This window comes from Typopeltis vanoorti, chromosome 5 (assembly GCF_054136105.1).
Source record: "Typopeltis vanoorti isolate ZY-2024b chromosome 5, IOZ_Tvanoo_1.0, whole genome shotgun sequence".
Lineage (NCBI taxonomy): Eukaryota > Metazoa > Arthropoda > Arachnida > Uropygi > Thelyphonidae > Typopeltis > Typopeltis vanoorti.
The window spans coordinates 122,963,092-122,975,118 of record NC_143553.1 but is presented as its reverse complement, the minus strand read 5'-3'; the positions used below and the strand labels follow the sequence as shown (position 1 = coordinate 122,975,118).

Sequence of the window (12,027 nt, the reverse complement as noted above, 5' to 3'; positions counted from 1 at the left end):
TTAGCAAGGGAGTGGGGACTACATTTTTTTGCTTTGAAAGTAGTGAATGAAGGGAATGGGTTGCTGAGTCAGTTGTAAGTTATTTCTGTTAATGGTTTCATCGAGAGGTACTATAGATATTGTGTTGATAGTTTGGGTCTCCCATGATGAATATTAGGACTCTATGGAGGTGCCCATCCAACAATAACAACAATAATAATCTGTGCTTTCCCATCAAACTAAGTGTGTGATGCCATGAGTGACATCACACTCACCAGTAAATCAAATTTAGAAAATTTTTAAATCTTGAACGCTACTCAATACTCATCTCAAAACGTTAATTCAATTTATTTTAAAATTGCATTTTGACTTTAAAAACAATGCAGTACAACGAAAAATAGCTCACCTCAAAATTTAGAGTAGGGCTGTGCGAAGATTGCTTGAACGTGTTGAATACATAATGAGCATACTGGGTAGCATCTGAAACACAGAATTGGTAGCCAACTAGTTCATTATGTCATTTGCAGGAAGCATTTATCACATAAAGAAACGATACACTTTACTAGTTTCGGATTCTCTTTTAAAGCCTTATCATTACTATGTTATACCAGCAAAAGTCGACCGTTGAAATCCCAACTTTGTACATAAACGATGATTATGTCGAAATTATCACAAAACCATTAAAAATACATTAATGTATAAAATTAATAATATCAGTTATAATGGATATAATTAAATGAAGTATGTTAATTATTTGGTAACATTATATTATATGTTAATAATTTTCTTAATTATTAATAATTATATGTAGTATAATTCTATTACTATATTAATATTTTGATTAATATATATATAAAACGTTGAACCGTTGAATTCATGAAAACCTTTCGCCGATGTATGAACACTGTAAGAATGGAGTATCTTGCGTGCGGTTTTCGCGCTCCTTTTAAAGCATTCTCATTATTCATAACAATTCAATTCGGTCAGTAAACCAAACTTCATTTAATAAGCAGCATAAACAAACATTGCTCTTTTTTTTTTAAATATATTATTAAATATATTATTTAAATATATTTAAATAAAAATTTTAATATTTTTCTTTTTTTCTTGAAGTCAAATCTAATATTTACATTTTCCAAAAACACCTTTTTCTTTTTTTCGTAATAATCTTCTTAAAAAAGAGACAATTACATATTTATGTGCTCCCCGTGTGGCCGGGATAAGAATAGCTCCACTGCAACCCATTCATGTCGTAAGAGGCGACTAAAATGGACGCAGAGTGCTTTCTCAGGTTTCTTCCGGAATTTTGCTCCCAGTGAGGAGGGGGGGGGGGCTTAGATTTCGGCGGACTTGCCTGGGAGAGCATTTTGAGTCTCTGGGGACGACGTGGCCCGTGAGGGGCCTTGTCGGGGATGATATTCTCTGTAATATGAGCGGTTCTGTTCAGTGGTGTGGGGGGGGGGGGGGAGCGCGTCACTGCCAACGCCGAGTTGGAAGGTCTTTCGGCTACTCGTAGGAAGGGGTCTGGGGGATCGTCTTAATTTTTAGAGATGGCTTTACTTATTAATCCCACTGCAGCCCATGCATGTCGTACGAGGCGACCAAAATGGCACCCAGGGAGGGTAATGGATGACAACTGAGGCTCGGCTATTGCTGTTACGCTCCTGCCATGATCAGAGCTCATAGTTCAATAACACCCTATACTTACATTGTCCTCTACAGATAGCGGGGAATATGAAAAGCATTCTTGCTTCGCCCATCTAGCCAAAAAAATATTTATAGACTCCTCTCCTTAGTTGACTAGTTTTAATCTGGGAAGCTGACAATTAATAAAAAATAAATAAGTAAATAAAGAAAACCATCAAAAAAAAAAAAAAATCCTAAAAATAGCAAAAAAAAAAACTTAGCCCATCCACAGTTGCAAACGTACTATAGGTTTATAATAACCTATTACATATATCACACTGGTTCACAAATGTAATGGCTAACCAAATTCAAAAGGAATCAAGATTTTTCTTCTTCCCAAGTGGCATCCAAGCATTTCCCCAATACAGTGCTCGGGGATCACAGATGCTCAGAGGATTAGTGATGATTTCCTTTTCGTCTAACATCGTGAAACACTAGAGTAGCGGAGTAAATGTCAATTGGCTGCATACAAGTATACTAACCTTTCCGAAACACCATTCAATTGTTTTGTTTATAGGCAATTTTGGTTATAGACAATAGACAAATGTTGTTGAGTTTAGGATTCAGGCAATAGAGAAAGATCTCAGTACTTTGTTTTTAAAGAGAAACGGATAGTGCCTTATCCACTTCGGTCCAGTGCATAGTCCTTCTCTTGTCAATATATTCCTCCCACATCAACGAATCACTCCTCACAGAAATTTGGTATTATTGAATGCTTACCATCAAGAGTCTACGTTGTGTGTTCATCATCCAATCGCTTCAAATAGAAATTGAAATCATCAAACAAACCACTTCTCTCAATAACTGCAACCGAAACATTATTGAGAAAATCGTCAACCATTTTTCTGATATTTCCAGAATAAGAGATAACTCCCATGGAATATTCATCTCATATATTGAGATACTTCTGAACGGGTTCCTCATATCCTTCGAATAATTTATAGTTCGACCACATTAAACCTATTAATGAAATCAGTTCTTTATTGCCATCTATTAAAGATTAGATGGCAACAAATAGATGCTGTTACCTGGAGTCTATTTAATTCCATGTAATTGTAAGTTTATTTGCTTTGGTCAAAAAGGACGATCCTTCACTAAACACATTTCTGAACACCAATCCTATACTGAATTTAAAAAAAAAAAAAAAAAAGTCACGAATCTAGTATTGCTGAACATACAATTACTAACACTAGCCACAGAACCCCTTGGGATGATGCTAAATTGTTGCAGAGTTGCTCCCTCAAATTTGAACGCCTTTTTAAACAAAGTGATGGAAATCCTTTTCCATCGCCCAAAACTGACGGATTATCTATGCTCCTTGGGAACATAGATCATCATAACAATTTCCCAAGGAAATTGTTATCAGTAATTATTTCTTAGTGTCTTTTCTAATATAGCCACACACACACCAGAAAGTAATATTCACTGATGAGTAACTCGTTCAACCCCCTAAATTGCTATTTTAATTTCTACTATTGGATCGCTTCTGGTGGAGATGTTAGGTAGTGCGAATAAAATCTGAATCGCTCTCACCTCCACTGACATCATACATAAAGATGCAACTAAAAAAAAAAAAAATCATCTGACAGGCATTCAATTTTGTAAAATTGCTTCAGGATCATCGAGTATATAATAATTGTAAATTATGAATGCGTAATAAACTGAAAAAAAAAAAAAAAAAAATATATATATATATATATATATATATATATATATAATTAAGGTATGAAATAGTCTCAAAGATCACGACTTCCATGCCATTCATTTGCAATGGCAATTTCATTTCAAAATCAGACCATGCACTATGCAAACCAGTTAGAAAATGATTTGTTATGTCTACAGTAAAACGCTATTTCACTGGCGTTGTTAATATGTTCATAAACCAAAGATAATGTGCACTTGATGACACGTAGGTGTAAATGAATGTGCTCCACTAATTTCATTGAGTTAATGACGGTGTTTCTGATTGATTGCTACTGGCAGGCACTCACGGATGCAATCAATTCTTTTGAAACGAGAAAAGACTGAAATTATGTTCATAAATTTCTATATATATATATATATATATATATATATATAGCAAGAAAATTTTAGGTTTTCCGGGGCGTCTAGATCACGGGACAAAATCAATATGATCAAGAGAAAGATATTCATTAAAATAAAATTTAAGTTGGTGAAAAGAAACGTATATAGAAATTGGTCAAAAATGTAAAGGGGCCAAAAAACTTGTACACAAAATAATGTTAATATTTATGCAGTAATTATTGGAAAAGTTTGAATTATTTAGCGGAATAATCTAATTAAATGCATGCACTTACTATTTAATTAATAATTTTATAAAATAAATACCTTAAACCAGCTTACCTCCTTGGGGAAAGAACTGAGAAAAGATCTCCTTAAATGTTTCTTCTGTTACAATCCCTGTAGGACAATCCTGTAATTAAAATGAAAACTATTCAGTGCTATTAAAATATATTTGCTCTTAATTATAACTTTACATTTATATTTCAAGCATTACTGAGGCAATCCCAGCTGCTACGTTTTAAATCAATAGAATTACAGAAATGATCTCCTATACTGTATTTAAATAAGTTGTTTACAAACCTTCGATAGATTATTATTATTCAACACTTCTGAGACGCGCGCGTGCTTTGTTGCCAAACGACAAATGTTTTCAGATTAACTGACAGCTAACGTTCACCTTAGAACGAGAGTTTATCAACTAGTGAAAGAATGACAGCTGCTTGTTAAATGAATTGCGTCGTATATTATCCAGTGATAAACAGATGGTTACAATAATTTCTGTGATAATAAATTACTATTTATATATTTTAGTAGCACTCGAAGGATTGTCTCAACTATGCTTGTTCACTATTAATTATCCAACGAAGTCACTTACTTGTTTAAATCCCTGGTACATTTGTCTAATCTCGTTCCTAGTGAAATTAGTACTCTTACACAGGGCGTCCAAACGTTCAGGTTTGTATCTCGTAACGAATAAGTCAACGTCGTCCGAATCAGCTACTAGCAAATACGATAAACAGAAAATTTTTGTTTGAAAAAGGTAAAAACAGATATTCCATTTGATTCATTATTTATCTTTCATTATCTAAAAATTTAAATAATAATAATTCTATTCGGTAATTCTACATATTGAAAGAGTATACAATCGTGGTTAGTTAATATTGGTCCATTTAGAAAATACACACCATCTAGTTATGTGGGTGTGGGGATGTGTGTTTACGTAAAGCGAAACTTTTTACTTAATTTGTGAACTTTTTCCTTTTGTATATTGATACGATGATGATGATATCTAATGTGATAAGTCGTGTGATCTGTTAAAAGATTAAGCCTGTTTTTGTTACATTCCATATAATTCTTTACGACAGCAGTATAGGTTATTCACTCTTTTTATATTCATATTCACTCATTTATTTCTTAAATACATTTTTGAATGTTGCCCAGAAATTCACAGAAGTGTTCGTTCTTTAATTTAATCTATGACTGATGATACCAATATATAATACAAAAAGGGGAATAATTATTATTATGTATTACGGGAGTATCACATTACAGTATCTATATGTTATTAACTTTTCTTCCAAATACTGCAGGATTATTTTAATGCAGATAAAGAATCAATCTCTATCAACATTTTAGATGCTATAACATTTTTTCGTATTATCCAGACACACTCACACACACAAATATATGGTTAATATATGAGGGGGAGCTGAGAAGTTCTGAAAATGTCAAAGCAACTCTTCTTATATATCCCAAAAGAAAATGGACAAATTATTACAATTTGATGAAGCATCAAGGTTAAAGGGTTTTAGGATATGTTCTTTCTTATGGTTGTATCAGTTGCTTTAATATCATTTTCATTTCTAGGTGTTTATCAGAACTTTTCAGTCTACCCCCCCCCCCCCGACATTCATAAATGATTTAGGCTCAAATATTACGACTCAGATTTGTCTCATTTTTTCTCACTAAATCATCTCACTGGGTGATCATAAAACATTGGAAATTTGGACAATAAAGTGGTGTGTAAAACTGAATGTGCATAAATTTAAGTACAGGTAATCCTCGTATAACGCGGATGTTAGGTTCCAAAAAAATGCCGCTTGATATAAATCGCGTTATGCGAGACTCAGATCACATAGAAAAAGAAGAGTTAGGTTCCGAAATCGTTTTTTTTTTTAAGATTATGTAAACAATGACATATCTAACAAAAATATTTTTTATTTAATTCAGTAATTCATGTAAGTTAAGAAAACATATAAACTATGAAACAAATACATAGTATAAAATTATAAAAAATTATGAATTATACGTAAACTTCATTGCACATAATACATAAATGTTTTAGGCAAAATAAAATAAAGTGTATATTTTAATCGTCATCACTCAAAACTAACATTTTGAAGATGTTCTTTATTTACGAGTGGCCGGACGTCATCACTTGAAATCTCTTGGACATCATTTCTATAATTCTCATTGCATACTTCGGCTGGTTTAGTTATCAAGAAGTCAGTAATAAGATCTTGCTTATTGTTATGCTGCATTTTTTTTATTAAGTTCATAATACGAAGCTAAACAAATATCCAATTATCTCGTGAATTTTCCAGAGCGCTCCATTGAGAGATCATTATCCATAAAATAACCTTCTTGCCAAGTCCAATCCTTCTACTAATTTCTTTAAATTGAATTCTTTAAAGGATTCATCAGAATCTTTGGCAGAATTTTCCCCTCCATTTGGTTCGACGTCATCTATTAAATGTACCAGTTCTTCCTCATGTAAATCTATTTCCTCATCAATTAATTCAATATTGAAGAGATTGGAGCACTTGTGAAGAAGTTCGCGAAGATTGAGTCTCGTGTGCTGATCGACACCGAATGTATCTTCAGTCTTGTTCAATTGTTACCTTGGAAGTTTACAGTGGGTGGGTTTATCCCTATTAACAAACGCGTATGTCGCAAAAGCACTCTAAGTGGCCATTACTATAAAAAAAATTTTTTTTTAAAATTTACATGAAAAAAAAAAAAGCATTACATATTGTATGTAACTCACCAGAAAATAAAATGCTCAGCTTGAGATTCACACTTATGATTTTTATTGCACTTTCCTGGCAGAAAACGAAGACAATTTTCAACAATAAATACTTATACAGTAAACAATGACGTATATGCATGCTAAAGGGCATTTCCCCTAATATAAATTCGCTACTTATAACTACATGCGCGATATGGGTAGACACAAATTTAACGAAGAAAAAATTTGATTTTTAAGTCGCGCGTTGAAAAATATATGAAAAAAAGATAAAGGGATACTACAGTTTATAGACCGTCTTATATCGAAACCGTGTTGTATAAGTACCGCGTTATACGAGGGTTACCTGTATTTAATATGCGTTGAATAAACAGACTTCCGAAAGAGTTAATGAATACAGCTGGGTACTTTGGTTGACAGAGAATTTAAGTTTAAGAATTATATCGGAATTAGACAACCAGTAAAGCCTAAATTCTAGGCTTTACTTTCAGAACTTGGCTGACTATTATGCTAGGGGGGGGGGGGGAGATTAAAATCTTTGAGCCGTTGAGATGGGGCATAATCCAAAAAACGTTGAGAAACACTGGTCTAGAAGATTGTTTCTTTAATTAAAACAACCTTCACTTATGAAAGAAAGATAGTCATCATACCAAATTTCCTGTCAGGAACAGTATGGGATTACTACACTGGATTCCTTGTTCTAGTAGATATGGCAATATACAACCTAACCATGCCTCATACAGATATAAAATTAGATACAGAATTTTTATGTAGATATGTAAATTCTTTATATATCTACATATGTATATATGAATTTTTACATATCTACAAAAATTCTCGTTAAAATTTTAATATATCCTTTGACAAAATTCAACGCTAAATCATACTACGTATAATATACTCAGTTGTGTTTTTATTTATCAAAATTTGATTTATAATTTTAGTTAATTTAAATTTATTAAATTAATCCAAATTTAAGTGTGAAATCTAAAATATAATCGCAAGCTTTTAAAGCACACTAAACAGTTTTTTAAAAAAATGAAAACAAAACATCTGCGAGTATAGAATAACTTTGTATCCATAAAATCACTTGTATTAATATACAGCTCATACAGGATTTCACTAATAAGTCCACTAATAATTTATTGCATTAACATAGTAGCAGCCTGAATTTGCATCCGGGTCTTAATATTAAATAGCTTCAGTGAGGTATTGGTTTCATTTTCAAAATTCTTTGCAAATGCCCGTGTTCATGATCTCTAAGCAAAGACTCGAGTAGAACCTTACGAAATCATTTACTCCTACAATATCCTCAAGCAGCCAATATTCGCCGAAGCCTGACTGGATTAAACATCTTCCTACGTCAGATGTTTCTGTCCAGCGTCTACACTGCTGTTTCATGCCAATCTATGAGAATTCTATTAAGGTCTTATTTGATATTATTGATCCATCTCAGTCTGGCCTGTCTCTTTCATAACACCTTCTGGTTTTCATTTAACATAATCTTGTTGGCCAAGTACTGTGTTCTGCATTCTGACAATCACTCCTCCGATGCATCTCATTATTATTCACGAAGTCAAATCGCCTTACTCCCATAATGCCCCTCACACACGTTGATCAAAGCATCAAGCCTCCGATTATCACTCGTACAATTTCGATTTCTTGCCGTAAAACAGAAACAAGACTATTGCAAATTGTAAATTTTGTTTTTACTGATATATCACTGTGTTTCCAAATATTTTTGAACATTCATGAAGACGGAAGTTATCCTTAATCTTTTATCTACTTCATTCCATAAGTCACCAAGATCAATGATACGGTATCCGGAGAGTTCATCGAAAAGGCAATTAATCGAATGAACAATTCATCGAAAAAGCAATTAACCGAAAATCTTAACTTTTCGAAAATGTTATGATAAAAGTAATCCATTTAGAACAAAAACTGAACCGTGCAGAGTGAGATAGCAATGCTACTTTAATAGGGATTAATTATAGAGCAATAAGGTTTCTTATTGTCTTTCTTGTCCGATAACTGTTTCATGTCTGTTCATGGGGGTTGATTTGCCTGTTTCCGTTATTATTATTGTTACTAGTAGCAATATGCGACTTCAATACAACAATTATTATGGGATGAATAAAAGTTTCACATAGCGAATCTGATTCAGATTCGCTATTTGAAACTTTTACAAGAAAATGTCGAACCGTTCCAGTTTTCAGTTCAGCTATATTCGGGGCGACAAAGAAATCACGTGTCCAAATTATGTATTACAATAACTCTCTGACTTTGTGGAATTAGTAGAAGTTGTCGGTACAAGAAGCTGCCTGCACGCTTCAGTTTTTGTTCTAAATGGATCACTTTTATCATAACATTTTCGAAAAAAAAGTTTCGAAATGATATTAGCAATTCCGCTTTGGTTGAATCAATTTAATGAAATTTTAGCTAAAATTTTCGGTGAATTGTTTTTTCGATGAATTGTCTTTCGATTAACTGTTTTTTCCATGAATTTTCATGGAACTCAATGATACAGCTACTAAGATAACTGACGTGAGTGGCATGTATTATAATATAGCCTTTAAAAAAGAGAGACGACGCATCTTCATCGCCTATTTTCATTCCATATTGACAATCACACCAAGTTACCTCCCAGCTTCATCAGTGGCAGCAATAAAGCTGTTCATTTTTCCCACATTATTTGAGAATGAGACCAAATCAATTCCTCAGATTCTTAAACCACTTTAACTTTAAGTCCTTCCCTTGCACATTATTATTAATAACAAAAACAATTACAAAACTAAAAAAAGTACTGAACACACTTCTGTCTTACTCCAGTTGTTATTTTAAACCATTCACTCTATGCTTTATCAACTTTAACACAAGCCTCACTCTTACTCATTATAACTATTATAAAATAGTTATAATGCTAACGTTTGAGATATTCCATGAGCTTTTACAATAAACTCTTCTTAGACAAAACAAATTCTTATAATCTTCCATAAATTTTGTTCCTTTCGACTGAATCAAACCCCTTTCGAAGTCAACAAAATACGAAAACGGCCCTCTGAAATTCTAAACATTTCCCGTAGATCCGTAGCTTATTTCCCCTTCTGAATTCACCTTACTCATTTCTAAGTTACTTGTCAAGCTATTCTATCGAGTATAGAGATACAGATGAATGGATCTGGAATAAACCGATTCCTGTATAATTTTCACACATCGTGCAATGGAGTCTCAATTATTAAAAAGAGGACACTCTTATGGTGCCCTAAAAATGCAAAGTAATAATTTTCTGAGAGACTTCTGGTGAAATCTCGGGAAAATTTATCACTCTGACCGAAAATGTCGAGGATCGCAATTAGCGAAGTTACTACTTCCTTTTAGCATTCATTTATTTATAGCCAATCTAACTGAAATGGTATAATGGAACTGGTATCCTAGTTCAGTGGAATTACGAACAAATTAGGATAAAAAATGAGAACAATATTCGACTCAATAATTCTGTTTTTGGTTCTCTCTAACCCCTAAAATAGATTGACTATTTTCATGCACAGCTCCTTCTTGAAGCCATTTCACGCTTTATACATCACCATCTTGCAGGATATCTCTTTCATAACATCTGAAAGATTCATCCTGGTAAATTTTAGCAGATCAGCATTGCTCAGTGCGTCAGTATCAGAAGAGCTAGTTGTAGATATTGGAGTACAATGCACAAAAGCCCTAAAACGACTCTTGGCAGGTGAGTTTTAAACTTATTGCCAATAGCTCACAAAGTGCGAGTTACAGACTCAAAACTATCCTAATGATCGTTTTCGTCATTCACGGTAGACTATAACGAACCGGACCTTTCCAGACAAAAGCGTCTCACAAAACCATACGAAAATACTCTGATAAGTGTCAAGCTCACCACCGATAGGCCACAATGGGCGAGCCAAGTGCTCAATAATAGCCCTTAACCGAGCAATTTTCTCTCGCATCTCCGACAAATCGATAATCAACACCAGGTCCAAATCCTTCGTGTCAGAACATTTATTTAGTGTTAAACTTAGACGTCTTGTATATGTAATTTTTTTATCTTCATTAAATACTTCTGTTTCTTTATATATACAGTATATATATATTCAACGATTTAAAACATTCTTCAATGCTAGGAGTCTCTCGCTTCATCTGATTCGCAAGCTAACAACTTTCTTGCACTCCTCAAAAGGCAAACTTTATTCACAAGAGTCGATTGAGTCTTGCTCTTTTGTTATGTGTTTGCGTATAAGTATATAGGTTTATACGCAAACATGTATAGAAACATGTATGTAAAATTAAAACAGATAAATAATGAGAAAGTAAAAAAGAATAAATAAAAAAGATAAATAAAAACATGCTATGGTCAGTGAGATGAAGTAGAATATGCCTAGATGAAAATCAGCGTTACACAAGATATAGGAGTTGGACAAATAGTGCTTATCTATGGTATTTCTTCTAGACACAGAGTCCATTAAAAAAAAATCACACATGATAGCCGTTTTCTATTAGAGAAAGAGATATATTAAAAAAATAATAATAAACCTAAAACTGATTTATTAGCGATTCTGTAATTTTGAAACCACCAATTGCACTTGCACAGATCATATTCTACAATGACTGGCCACTTCATTATGATATGGGATGTATTAAAGACAGTGGGTAGCTTTATCATGCATATATTGCAAGGGATTTTTATACCTAGGCCTTGGCTAACCAAGCCAAGTCTAGACTAGACATCATGGGGTTTTCAATCTTTCATGGATAGGATTCTCATATTAAAAGCGATCGTGAAAACTCACTGCGGCGAGAAAAATCATCTACTTTCCAAAAAGTTTCAAACGTACATTGGCGTAATGCAACTTGAATCGATAACCTGATGGTTGCAAAAGCGGTGATCGACGCCAATATTTGATTATGCTAATAAAATTATGTCGGGTGAATAGTTTATGTGCATTATAATTATTTCGGTAATGCTGTTCGAAGAAAAGTATGATTGAAATTTAGCTATGCCGTCTGTTTCACTTATCATAAGGTTGTACACGTGAAATATTACAATATAAAGACACTTTAAATATACTATATATAGTGCTGGGTGTACGAAGTGAATACAATTAAAGTCAATAATCCATACTGTAAGTATGGAGTATCACTTTGTTCTTTAGATTAAAAAAAATATGATCTCTTAAAACTGAAAGGGCGAGAATGCAGTGATATCATTAAATGAGGACTGATATTCCTCTCCCACCAAACAGAGTTTGGATAATGTAGAAAAGAAAAAGACCTGTGGATGATTCGCAATT

The 12,027-nt window shown here is 33.2% G+C and overlaps 1 protein-coding gene across 4 annotated transcripts in view; it reads right to left on the bottom strand.

Annotated features, from left to right (window-relative positions):
- The window catches only part of LOC150106772 (calsenilin-like), an 82,992-nt gene that overhangs the window by 22,155 nt on the left and 48,810 nt on the right, over positions 1-12,027 (bottom strand). For 2 of the 4 annotated variants that reach the window (XM_090392692.1, XM_090392688.1), the window contains exons 2-4: positions 4,565-4,689; positions 4,030-4,099; positions 386-483 (exon numbers count right to left, since the gene is read on the bottom strand). In XM_090392692.1, the coding sequence (XP_090248818.1) occupies positions 386-483; positions 4,030-4,099; positions 4,565-4,689 (293 nt within the window). The remainder of the gene's footprint in view (positions 1-385; positions 484-4,029; positions 4,100-4,564; positions 4,690-12,027) is intronic. The other 2 variants (XM_090392691.1, XM_090392689.1) reach the window with 2 other exon arrangements.